Source organism: Alligator sinensis, unplaced genomic scaffold (genome assembly GCF_000455745.1).
Source record: "Alligator sinensis unplaced genomic scaffold, ASM45574v1 scaffold149_1, whole genome shotgun sequence".
In the NCBI taxonomy this organism is placed as follows: domain Eukaryota; kingdom Metazoa; phylum Chordata; order Crocodylia; family Alligatoridae; genus Alligator; species Alligator sinensis.
Window position 1 is genome coordinate 342,677 of NW_005842823.1, and position 12,615 is coordinate 355,291.

At 63.0% G+C, this 12,615-nt stretch overlaps 1 protein-coding gene across 1 annotated transcript; it reads left to right on the forward strand.

Annotated features, from left to right (window-relative positions):
- Positions 1 to 59: 59 nt before the first annotated feature.
- On the forward strand, positions 60 to 12,609 carry ITGA5 (integrin subunit alpha 5). The gene is given in 24 exon segments (XM_025191499.1): positions 60 to 231; positions 560 to 604; positions 869 to 912; positions 1,354 to 1,410; positions 1,565 to 1,623; positions 1,914 to 2,134; positions 2,757 to 2,948; positions 3,075 to 3,122; positions 3,194 to 3,299; positions 3,831 to 3,886; positions 4,029 to 4,183; positions 4,276 to 4,413; positions 4,658 to 4,725; positions 4,832 to 4,982; positions 5,167 to 5,259; positions 5,415 to 5,494; positions 5,646 to 5,726; positions 5,824 to 5,929; positions 6,146 to 6,298; positions 6,624 to 6,719; positions 7,028 to 7,141; positions 7,548 to 7,649; positions 7,863 to 7,985; positions 11,979 to 12,609. Coding segments are annotated over 20 exon segments (2,226 nt in total). The 5' UTR covers positions 60 to 231; positions 560 to 604; positions 869 to 912; positions 1,354 to 1,410; the 3' UTR covers positions 12,063 to 12,609.
- The last annotated feature ends 6 nt before the right edge of the window (positions 12,610 to 12,615 follow it).

The window sequence follows — 12,615 nt, forward strand, 5'->3', positions numbered from 1 at the left end:
CACCCCATTCAGAGCCCCCCTTCTCCTACTCTCCAGCTACCCCCCTCCCACCCCTGGGCTGCCCCTGGGTACCCCACTCCGGCTCTGAGTGCTGTGCCCCCCCAGGCCAGGTGATCTCGGCCACGCAGGAGCAGATCCGCAATGCCTACTACCCCGAGTACTTCATCCTGGAGGTGACTGGGCAGCTGCAGACACGCCAGGCGGCCGGCACCTATGACGACAGCTACCTGGGTGAGCGGGGCGGCGGGCGGCACCAGGGTGGGGGGCAGCAGCAGCCCCAGGTACCCACAGGGACAAGACCTAGGTGTCCAGGCCCCCCTGCTTCAACCCCTGGGATCCCACTCGCCTCCAAGAGCTGGCAGAGAGCCCATGTCCGGGTCCCCAGCCTGTTCCCATGCCCCCTCCTCGGATAGTGATGCCCCAGGCTGCTGCCCAGTGACTATTCCCCCCTGCTCTGTGGTTTGTGGGGTGGGGGTGCCACATTGTGGGGAGCAGGGAGTGGGCGCGGGGAGGCTGTGGCTGCGGTCTCGCTCTGACTCCTCTCTCCCCCCCTCCCCAGGGTACTCGGTGGCTGTGGGTGAGTTCAGTGGAGACTCCAACGAAGGTAAGAGCCAGGGCCGGGGCCAGGGCCAGGGCAGGGGGTCCTTGGGTGCCCCCTTTGTGGCTGGTGGGGGTTACAGCCAGGGGGGCCAGAGCCCACGCTGCTGCCCAGGGTGTAGGGGGGGCATCAGGTGCTCGCAGGGGCTGGGGTCTGAGGTGCCCCACCCCGGCCGGGGGCTTCAGCCCCACGCACGCACACACCTGCTGAGCCGTGCCGTGGCACCGCTCCGGCTGTGGCCCCTGGTGAAACCATGTCTCTGCCCCACAGACTTCGTGGCCGGCGTGCCCAAGGGGAACCTCACCTATGGCTATGTAAGGCTGGGCGCCCCTGGGGGCGGGGCTGGGCTTGGGGTTGGGGGTGGTCTCCATGGTGGGGGGTCCAGGCCTTGGTCCTGGAGACGTGGACCTGCCCCCGTGGAGGTGCCCGGAGCCACGGGGCCCCGCCCGGGAAGCCGAGCCGCCGCCTGACGCAGCCCCTGGCCCCCCGCCAGCCCCAGATGTGCAATTCCTGTTGCTCTTCCCGTTTCCACGGCAACGTGGCCTGGGCCGGGCCCGGACTCCTGGGTCCTGGCTGCGCTGCACCAGGCGTGGGGCCGGGCAGGGCTGGGGCCGGGACTCTGCCTCCTGGGTCCGGTGCCCCTCCTTGCCATGGCCGGGCAGAGCGGCCTGGGCTGCACCCTGTGCTGTGCCTCAGTTTCCCCTCTCAGGGCCAGGGGCCGAAGCGGGCTGGTGACGGGACTGTTGCTTCTGCAGGTCACAATCCTGAACGGCTCCGACATCCGGTCCCTGTACAACTTCTCCGGGGAGCAGGTGAGTGCCAGGGCCAAGGCAGGGGCACACGATGCCAGACCCTGCTGGGCTGTGCCCTCCTTCCTTAATGGGTGCCTGGCAGGGGGGGACACCCACATAGCCCTGCACAGTGGCCTACTGCCAGCTCCTGATGCCCCCCCCGGTGTCTCCGCAGATGGCGGCATATTTTGGCTATGCCGTGGCTGCCACCGATGTCAACAGTGACGGGTGAGTGTATTCTCGGGGGGGCATGTACCACCCCAGCCTGCCCCCCACCACCCAGCTCATATAGCTCTTGGCCCCCTGGGGTAATTGGCAAGGGGAGACCTGGACTGGGGGTGCCCATGGCCAAGAGCTCAGCCCTGCCTGGTCCCCCAAGGCCCCCCCCCCCCCCCCCACCACCCCGGCGCCCCCCCCCCCCCCCAGCCACAAATAAGCAGGAAAGAGGCAAGGGGGGGGAGGGGAGCAGTGAGCAGGGATCATGCCTGTGGGGGATTCCCCTGCCCCGCTGCAGCCTGGCCCAGGTCCCTCTTACCCCCCATCCCTGCATGGGCCTGGCTAGCTATGGGAGCACTGGACTGGCTGCCCCCTTGCCAGGAGGAGGTCGGCCGGGTCTACCTGTACCTGCAGCAGGCACACGGCATGGAGCCACAGCCCCACGCCGTGCTCACCGGGACCCAGGAGTTTGGGCGCTTCGGCAGTGCCATCGCCCCCCTGGGGGACCTCGACCAGGACGGCTACAACGGTAGGTGCCGCAGGAGCCAGGCGACCGGGTCTGCACACATGGCCGTGGGTCCGTATGGCCGTGCCTGCGTTTGCATGGGCCCACGTGTGTCTGCAGGCATGTGCACGGGGCTGCGTCAGTCTCACGCGTGTGCATGTGTCTGCAGGCGTGTGCATGGGTCTGCGTGTATGTGCCTGTATGTACACGTGTCTGCAGGTGTGTGCATGGGTGTGTGCGCCCATGTGTGCATGGATGTGCCTGTGTGCCTACATGTGCGTGTGTCTGCAGGCATGTGCACAGGTGTGCGTGTGTCTGCAGGCATGTGCACAGGTGTGTGTGTGTCTGCACATTTGCATGCACGTTCCTGCATACGCGTCTCTAAGCATTTGCACAGGTCCACAGGGGTGTGCAAACTTGCACACAGGTCCGCATCTGTGGCACGTGCATAGGGCCCAGATACATCCATGCTTGTGCATGAGTGTGCATGCCGGTGCACTGGTGTGTGAGCATCTGTCGCCCCCTGGTGGCTGCTGTGGGGCTGTGCTAGGGTTGGCCAGGCCCGCTGGCATTTAAAGGGCCAGTGCCGCGTGGGCGGCGGGGGTAAACCCTGCGAGCAAGGGCCCTGACCGTGTGCATCCCGCAGACGTGGGCGTGGGGGCGCCATTCGGAGGCGAGGCCCAGCAGGGCGTAGTCTTCATCTACAACGGGCAGCCAGGGGGGCTGCGCCCGGAGCCCTCCCAGACACTGAAGGGCCTGTGGCCCCCTGGCCGCACCCCCGACTTTTTTGGCTTCTCCCTGCGCGGCACCAAGGACCTGGACAGCAATGGATACCCAGGTATGGGGGCACCAGCCCCACCATGCCCATACCCAGCCTCTGCAGCCTGGGCAGGGCCACGTGCAACACCACCCTGCCCCTCAATGCATGCCCCCAGCCCTGAGCTCTGTCCCTACCCTCCCACAGACCTCATCGTGGGCGCCTTTGGCGTGGACACAGCCGTCGTATACAGGTAGGTGCTGGGGTTTGTTTGGGTTTTGGGGGGGGCAGTGCCACTTGTCCCTGGGGATGCTCCATGCCCCCCCCCACCCCCCATGTCTACGCCATCGCCTCCCTCAGCATCTACCCCACCATGTTCAACCCTGAGGAGCGAACCTGCACCCTGGAGGGCACCGACACCCATGTGGCCTGGTAAGCATGGTGGGAACCCAGGTGTCCTGACCCCCTTCCAGCCTGTGGGCTGGGGGGGACTCCCTTCTGCCCCCCCCCAGCCTCCAGGGTTGGGGCGGTGGCTGCGTTCCTCCCCAGAGGCGGTTGCAGCGAAGGGCCGGGGGGACTGGGGGGCCTCCAGCCCCCACTGCCGGCTGCTGTTGCAGCATGGGGCCGCCCCCCGCAGCTCTGGGGGGGGTCCCCGCCCGGGGGGGTTTATTTATAGCAGCCGAGTTGATCGGTCGCGCGGCAACGGCTTTGCTGGCAGCCGGCCCGAGGCGCTGAATGAGCAATTGTGCGGTCGCGCCGGCAGCTGGAGGGGCCGCGGGAATGCAGGGGGTTCCCCCCCCAGCTCCCACCCTCCCAGCTGCTGGGCTCCCTGGCCCGGCCCCTTTGCAATCAGCCTGGCTGCCCCCCCCCACACACCTTTCTAGCCTGTAGCTGTGCCTCAGTTTCCCTGCAGTACAAGGGCAGGGGACTGGGCCCTGCTCACAGCCTCCCTTCACCCCCCAGCATCAACCTGAGCTTCTGCCTCAACGCCTCAGGGAAACACGTGCCTGACCTCATCGGTGAGTGGGGTCGGGGGAGCCTCCCCGTGCCCCTGGGGGGGTGGGGCTAAGTCCAGGTTTGGGGGCAGGCAGGACTCCTGGGTCCTGCTCTGGGGGGCTCCTGGCAGGTGCCCTCTGCCCACTCCCTGCCCCACCCCCCCAGGCTTCACGGTGCAGCTGCTGCTGGACTGGCTGAAGCAGAAAGGGGCGGTGAAGCGGGCGCTCTTCCTCCGCACCCGCCAGCCCGTCCTAGACGTGCCCCTGCAGGTGCCCAATGGTGCTGTCGACACCTGTCGCGAGATGAAGATCTACCTGCGGGTGAGCCCTGCCCCTGCCTGCCCCTGCCTCTGGCTCCTGGGCTCTGCCGGGGTCCCCACAGCTCCCGTGACACCCCTTCTGTACCTCTCTAGAACGAGTCGGAGTTCAGGGACAAGCTGTCGCCCATCCATGTGGCGCTGACCTTCCGCCTGGACCCCCACGCTGCCCCTGATGCCCACGGGCTGCAGCCCATCCTCCACTACCTGGCCCGTGACCGCATCGAGCAGAAGGTGGGAGCTGGGGGGCATCTGGGGTAGGGGGGACAGCCGGCAGCAGGACCTGCAGGGATCCCCGAGACCCTCCTTGGGTCTGGGGGGGTCCGTGGGAGCCCCCCATGGGTTTTGGGGGGTCTCCTGCTGGCTGGGGTGGGCATCACTATGGAAATGGACATCCTCCTGCCCCCCCACCCCACCCCACCCCAGCCTGATGCCTAAGAGACCCTCACCCCTCCTGCCCTTTCCTGCTCCCCCGCAGGCTCAGATCCAGCTGGACTGTGGGGAGGATAACATTTGCGTGCCTGACCTGCAGCTGGATGTCTTCGGGTATGATGAGGGGGCATGAGGGTGGCAAGGTGCTGATGGGGGGCAAAGGCTTGGGAGGGTTTTGGGGGCTGCAGTGTCTCTCTAACCCCCTCCCCCGGTGCCACAGGGAGCAGCGGGTCGTGTACCTGGGGGACAAGAACGCACTGAACTTGACCTTCCATGCCCGCAACCGCGGCGAGGGCGGCGCCTACGAGGCCGAGCTGTGTGTCACACTGCCCCCCGAGGCTGAGTACTCGGGCATCATCCGCGACCATGCGGTAGGTGGGGGGATCACAGGCTGTAGGGACCTCTGGGCCGGCGGCGGGAGGGAAGGTCCCTGTTCCCCCAGCAGGCAGTGGAGCCAGAGGGCCTTGGCACCTGGCCCTGTGGCATGGCACATGCTGGGAGGGCAGTGCCCAGCCCCCCCCCCAGCCACCATTTGACCGCATCTCTGCCCCCCAGAACTTCACCAGCCTGAGCTGCGGATATGAGTTGCAGAACGGGACCCGGCTGGTGGTGTGTGACCTGGGCAACCCCATGAAGGCCGGTGCCAGCGTGAGTTTTTGCCATGCACCCATGGGGCTGGGGAGCGCTGGGGTCAGGGCTGATGCTCTGGGCTGGGGGTGGGGGGCAGTTGCCAGCCCCCAGGGGGTGGCACAAGCTCATGGGGGGGGCAGTGCCAGGCTCTCTGACCCCACGTGTCTCCCCAGCTGTGGGGCGGACTGCGCTTCACCGTGCCCCACCTCCGCGACACCCGCTCTACCGTCCAGTTTGACTTCCAGATCCGCAGGTAAGGGCCTGACCCCAGCCCCGGGCACTGGGGGGGCTGCTCCTGTGTCCAGCTGTCAGTGCCCCTGGGTACCCCCTGTCCCGGCCCATTGGAGCTGCAGTGGGGGGTGTCCAGGCCTGGCCCTCCCGTGATGGCACTGCTGTCTCTGCAGCAAGAACCAGAACAACTCCCAGAGCGAACTGGTCGAGTTCTCACTACAGGTCCGTGCTGCTGCCCGCGTCTCCACCCACGGGTGAGTGCCTGCCCCGAACTCAGGGGCCGCTGCATGGGGAGGGGAGGGGAGGGGAGGGGGCCTCGTGGCCTCCCGTGCTAACACCCACCCCCTGCAGGGTGTCCAAGCCTGAGGCCGTGACCTTCTTCGTGGCTGGTGGGCAGCCAGGACGAGAGCCCCAGAGGGAGCAGGACGTGGGGCCTGAGGTGCAGCATGTCTATGAGGTGGGTCATGCCCCCCCCGGGCTGGGGGGTCAGGGTCTGGAGAGGTGCGGGGGGTCTGTGGGGCTGTCTGGAGTGTGGGGTACTGTCTGTCTGTCTGTCTGTCTGTCTGTGGGGTGATATGGGGGCATCTGTCTATCCTGGGCCAGCCCTGAGGGGTTCCCCCTGGCCGCGGGGCACAGCTGGGCACAGACCCCCCCCCCTCATCTCCTCCGGCAGCTGGTGAACGAGGGGCCCAGCACTATCAGCCAAGGCACCCTGGAGTTGAGCTGCCCCCTGAGCTACCAGGGGCGCCAGGTGCTGTACGTCACACGCTACGTGGCACCCGGCAACTGCACCTCCAGCCACCCCATCAACTCCCTGCAGCTCCAGGTGATGGGCGCTCTGCGGGCAGAGTGGGAGGAGGGCACAGGCACTGGGGGCTGCACCAGGCCAGGGGCATGGGGGGTCGGGGGCTCCAGGGGTTCAGTGCGCCTGTGCATGAGAGTATGGGCTGCTGGGAAACCCACTGCTGCCCCACACTCCCGACCCGCAGCCCCCTGCCCCCCATCCAGGGTGGTGGAGCCATAGGCAATGTGGCTGGGTTCTGTGTCCCTCCTGCCCTTGTCCCAGTGGGGGTTTTTTGCGGGGGAGGAATTCCAAATCTGTCTTGGGTCCCCCTGGTGCCCCCCCAACGCCTTCTCTGTGTCCTTTGCAGCTGGAGCAGAGCCCAGCACCTCCCAGCCTGGAGCAGCATTTCCTGCAGCGCCGGGACACACGTGGCGGGGGGACTCCCGGTGCCCCCCACCCCCTGGTAAGTATGTCCCCCCACCCCTTCCCCATGTCCTAATGGCCAGAGCCTGAGGCCAAGCAGCATCCCCTCCGAGCTCTGAAGCCACCCCACTTGGGCTGTGTTCTCAGGGCAGCAGCACAGGCTCAGCCTTGCACACGGCCATGTCCCACCCCAGACCTGGGCGCATTCTGGTCCCACATTGCCACCCCCAGCCCCTGCTCTACCCTCTCCCTATTGCCCAAAGGTTGGGGGTTGCCCGGGACCTAGAGCTGGCATCGGGGAGGCCTCCAAGTGCTCTCCCCGGTGACCCAGGACCCCTCTATCCGCAGCGGTGCTCTGAGGCGGAGTGCTTCCAGCTCCATTGCCAGGTGGGGGTGTTGCAGCGGCAGCAGCGCGTCACCCTGCGTCTGCACTTCCGGCTTTGGGCCAACACCTTCCACCAGGTGAGTCTGGACCTCCTGCTCCCCAGTCCTCTGGGTCTGCCCCATCCTCTGCCCCCAGGGACCGGTGCTCAGAGCTGCTCACGGCCCCAGAGCTGGAGAGAGCTCCATGGAGCCTCCCCTTGCCCCCAGCTGCAGTGGGCACCAGCCCATGGCACCTGCCCTGCTCCTGCCCCATGCTCAGCTCCCCCACCCCCAAGGGGCCCAAGGTGAGCTCCTGGCCCCTGCACCCTCCAGCTTCACGGTCCCTGGCTCCACATCCATATACTCCAGTGGGTACAAGGAGGGCAGCTGTGATGGTCCCAGCCCAGGGTGCTATGTTATGGGTGGGGGTATCTGGGGGGCCCCTCCCCTGCCCCCGGATGTGTCTGCACCGCACCCACCCTCTCCTGGGGGCCTGGTCCCGCAGAAGGAAGGCCAGCCGACAGCGCTGCAGTGCGAAGCCGCCTACCAAGTGCTGCACATGCCCTACCGCATCTTGCCCCAGCACTACCCAAGTGCCGCGCTCAAGGTCAGTGCCACGGGCAGGGGCACTGTGAGGGCAGGGGGCATCTGGAAGAACCCAATAGGCCCATTGCCACGCTGCCGAGGGGGTTGGACCAGCAGCCAGGCCCGTTTCACCCTAGAGGTGGCTGCATTTTAGTGCTGTGGGGAGCTCGGGCCACAGTGGGGGCACCTGTCCTGGGCTTGGGATCACCACCCCTCTTGATGTTGGCCCCGGCAGGTGTCGACAATGTTGCAGTGGGCCAAGGCGGAGAGCAGCCCCAGCGTCCCGCTGTGGATCATCGTGCTGGCTGTCCTCTTCGGGCTGCTGCTGCTGGCACTGCTCATCTATGGGCTGTACAAGGTGGGCACAAGCCGGGGGGCAGGGGGCCTGGGTGGGGGCTCCTGGCTGCCAGGCTGGAGCTGGTGGAAGGGGTTGGAATAGGGAGGCTGGGAGCCCGGACACCCGGGTTCTCTCCCCGCTCTGGAGGGCTGTGGGGGCTGTGGTGGGTTACAGCAGGGCAGTGTGGGGCCCGGATGCCCATGTGCCAACCCCGCAGCCCCAGAGACTGGCATAAGAAGCAAGGAGAGCTCCCACTTTTATATAAAAGATCCAAGCGGTTCGGGTCTCAAGCTGATGGGCCAAAGGGAGGGAACAGGCGGAAGGTGAAGAAACATCAGCCCTGCGGTAACATGCACTCAGCACCTTCATCCTTGCCCCACACCTCTGGAGGGTCCCTCCAACCAGCCGTCAGTCCCAAACCAGGTGTCCCCAAGCCCCTTGGGAGGTCTTCGCTCTCGCTGTGCTCTACCTAGGGATTCAAGGGCATGGACCCTGGCTGGCTTTGGTAGGTCTTGGGTGTCCCCTGTTGTACCCAGCCTTGACCTTCGCTATCTTCACTTCCATCGGGTCACATAACTTCTTACACAGCTCTTGGCACTGCCCTCTCCTGGTTTGGCCCCGTATCCACACTGACTCTCCTGGATCATGCACCATCTGGTGACCCAGAGGTCATAGCACTCATTTTGCCTTTGTGTGGCTGCAGCCTGATGTCTTTTAACAGCTTGGCTAAATGAACGTAGGTGTCTCGACACCCTCGTAACATCTTCAGGTGGACTCTTAAACACTTCTGAAATATATCCTCCAGAGACCACATCAGGTAGGCAAATCCCCCATCCAAACACCGTATACGGTGCATCTTCTGTAGCCTACTGCACGCTGCTCCTTTATGCTGCGACATAAAGGAAGTATCTCATCCCACGGCATCTGATTGCCTTTGGTCGGGGAGGACAGCCTGTCGGCCAGAGGATGGTTGACTCCTTCTGCTAATCCATCAGATGGGGGTGATAGTGTGTTGGGCAGGTTTTGTTGCTCTCCAGAAGAGAGAGACAGGATGAAACGGCTGAGATTCAAAAGGTCTCCTCTGGCCTGTGTGAAGGGATTGAGGTCCACCACGGTAGCATACACATCTGTTGGCAAACATGTTGGCCACGGTTGGAGCCTCCTGATCAGGGAGAGGGTGAGCTTCTGCCCACTGGAGAAAAATAGATACCCGCTACTAAAACAGAGGTGTTTCCATGGGGTGTAGCGTGTAGGGGACCCAGGTGTCCTTCCAGGTGTCACCCAGCCTGCATGGAGACCACGGGCCTCAGACACCAGACACCTCACATGACCTGCACCCATCCTCACCAGATTTTCTCCAGCCCAACCAGAAATACAAACCTCGTGAGAGACCTCCATGCTCGTGTCCCCCGGTCATGGGATCGTGCAGAGCTTGAAGAAGTATTGCTATTTCCTTTTCCAGTACCGCTGTTTGAATAAGCTCTGGCCTTTGGGCAGATGCAGGAAGTTCCCGCACCAGTCCTCCTTGCCGAGTGCTTAGCTCAGGCCACGCTCCCTGGCACCTCTTCAGGCACGGATGATATTGCCCTTCTTCAGGGAACTGCTTGCTATCCGTTTCCTTGCACCTCATTAGTTTTTTTGTCTTGTACGCTGATCTGCCAGCCTTCCAGCTTCTCCTGCCTTTGGGGTTGCCTCACCCCTGGCTGCTGATAGTGGTGGTATCCCCAGTGCTTCACTTTAGGGTCAACTTCTGCTACGTGAGGCCTATGGGACAAGGCATCAGCTTTCTGGCACTCGGGCAACGAGCTGTTGGGTAGTTGAACTCCACCATCCAGCCAGCTGTCCCTCAGGTGGCTGGGATTTGTGTAGCCACCAAAGAGGCCATCGCCTTTTCCTGGCCTCCTTCAGCTTGTGACAGAACGACCCCGATGCCAATGTCACGTGCATCCGTGTCCAACAAGAAGGGTAACCTCGGGTTGGGATATGGTAAGATAGGGGATGACGTATGGACCAGATATTCTCCAGGCCCGATGAACTTTGCCGTCTTGCAGAATTTATGTAAGGGGCTTGTGACGGAGCAAAATCTGCCATGAAGCTTTCATACTTGGAGGCTGCACAGTGTTGTTACATTTCAAGGTACTGGACAGGCCTTAAAAGCTTCCACCTTCTGTGGATCAGGGCTACTCCCTCTGTGGAGATCATGTGTCCCAAAAAGTTCACTTCCTTGCAAAAAAGCTGGCAATTGGGCAGATTGATTTTTTTTTTTTTAAAGTTGGCCTCCTTCAGCCTCTTAAGCTCTGCTTCCAGTTTCTGCAAGTGCTCCTGAAAGGTTTGGCTTACCACCGTGATATCATGCAGGTACACCAGGCAGGAGGTCCCTTGCAAATCTGCTAACACGATACCCATCCGTCTCTGAAATGTGCCAGGAGCTTTGCATATACCGAAAGGCATGACATTCAACTCCAACAGTCCCTTAGTGCAGAAAGCGGTCTTAGCTCTGTCCTCTAGGTGCGCTTCCACCTGCTGGGGTGGAGAACCGTCCAGCTTTGGCCAGGAGGTGTAGTGTGTCGTTCGTTTGAGGTAAAGGGTAGGCATCCTTGCCAGCAATGTCATTCAGTCTATGATAATCCACACGGACCCACGCATTTCCCCCCTTCTTCTGCACCAGCACTACAGGGGCAGCCCGTGGGCTGACAGGATGATGCCTCTTTCCTCCATCTCTTGCAGCTGCTGATCAAACTCCTACTGGAAATGGATGGTCCTCCCTGTTTGAGAGGTCTGGCATTGTCAGTGTTGATCTGGTGCTTTGCCTGGCCTGTGTGCCCTAGGCTGTGGTCTCCAAGGCTGAGTACAGCTGGAGACTGCTTGCACAGTGTCTTAAGATAAGCTCATGTTCCAGTTTTCCCGCATCTGTTGAAGGTTATCACCTGGCTCTCTAAGGTGTTGTCTGACCTCAGCACTCTTGCAAGCAACCAACTGCTCCGGTTGTCTGATCTGGGGTCCTCCTGCACGGCAGCTACACTGGTCTCAAATGGCCCCATGACAGGGCCCTGATATACAACTCATGGGTCTGTCGATATGTCGGCAAGATGCACAGGAATTTCACCCTGGCGGTTCTTCACCGTTGCAGGAACCCCAATTCAGCAGTGAACGTAGGGGCAAATAAGCCCTCTTCTTCATGGCACCATCTCTTCAGGTGACCAGTGATCACCATCTCACTTCTAGGAGGTGCTAGGTTCTCTGCTACCACTTCGGCTGCCCTCACTTGGCCACCGGAGGTCTATGAGGGGAAACGCCTCTCCAGGAAGGGACACAAACTGCCTGCAAAATTCATAGCACCTCGGTAATTCTGTAGGACCTCGGTGCCTAACGAAGCATCTTGATTGGTAGTCTTTGCTACAAGGCAGCTGTAGGCCCTGGAAGCTGGCAGTTGTACCACTCTTCCAGAACTAGAAGAGCTTCTTCACTGGCTGCTGTGACCACTAGTCTACAGGGTCGGATGTTTCTCTGCCTCTGTTGTAGCTTGCTCCCATATCCGGCTATCTACCAGGAGAAACTGGATCCAGACACAGTGCCCTCCTTGCACTGCAGGTCTCCCCTCCTCTGCGGTACACATCGCACAACCAACAAGATCGACACGCTCACTGCAGCACTGCTAGTCCCCTTTTGCCCCACTTGTGGGATAGCCCCACTTCAGGATCCCACTTTTTCCACCAATTTGAGCCAGCCCCAGAAACTGGCACAAAGGGCAAGGGGGAGTCGTATTTTCATACAGAAGATCCTAAGGGTTAGGGGTCACCAGTCAATGGGCCAAAGGGAGGGAGCAGGGAAAAGGTAAAGAAACATCTGTAATATGTTCTCAGCAAATTAATTTGCCCCCCGCATACCTCCAGAGGGGTCCCCCCCCAACCAGTCTTCGGGCCCTTGAGCTCTTGACAGCAGCCTGCAGCTGCCCAGTGGTGGGGGAAAGCTGGCAGTGCCCCCTGCCCACTCACTCCCACCCACTCTCCGCAGGTCGGGTTCTTCAAGCGCTCCCTGCCCTACGGCACGGCCATGGAGAAGGCGCAGCTCAAGCCACAGGCGGCCTCGGAGGCCTAGCGAGGCCTGGGCCTCGCCTGTCGCCCCGGCCCGTCCATCCATCGAACCGTCCTGTTGGCGCCACAGGAAAGGGGCACACACCTGCCGCCAGGCCCCGGGCCCACCTGACGTGAGGGCTGTGACGGCACCACCTCCAGGCCGCCCCGGGCCGGGCCAACGGGTCACCTGCCGAGCCATACTTGAAGAGGCTGCACGGGGCGCGGACCGGGCTGGAGACGCAGCTCAGGAACCTGCACCTGGCATCAGCCCCCGGACCCCCTCGGCGGGCACGGGTGGCACCGGGTCAGGGACCCATGGCATGGACGTGTCTTCAAGTGCAATAGACCCCCAGCCCACGTGGTGCTGCCCGGGGAGTCCCCGGGCCCCGCATCCCCCTGCCCTTTCCCCCGTGGTGCTGGGCATCGGGACTCCATGCAGACATGGCAGCTACTGCTTGGGTGCGTGCCCTGCTGCTGCTGCCAGGACACTAGACCCTGCCTGCCTGGGCTGTGGGCAATGCCTGGGCAGGGGCATGGGGCTGGCACCACTCCTAAGAGGCCTAAATTGCACTACA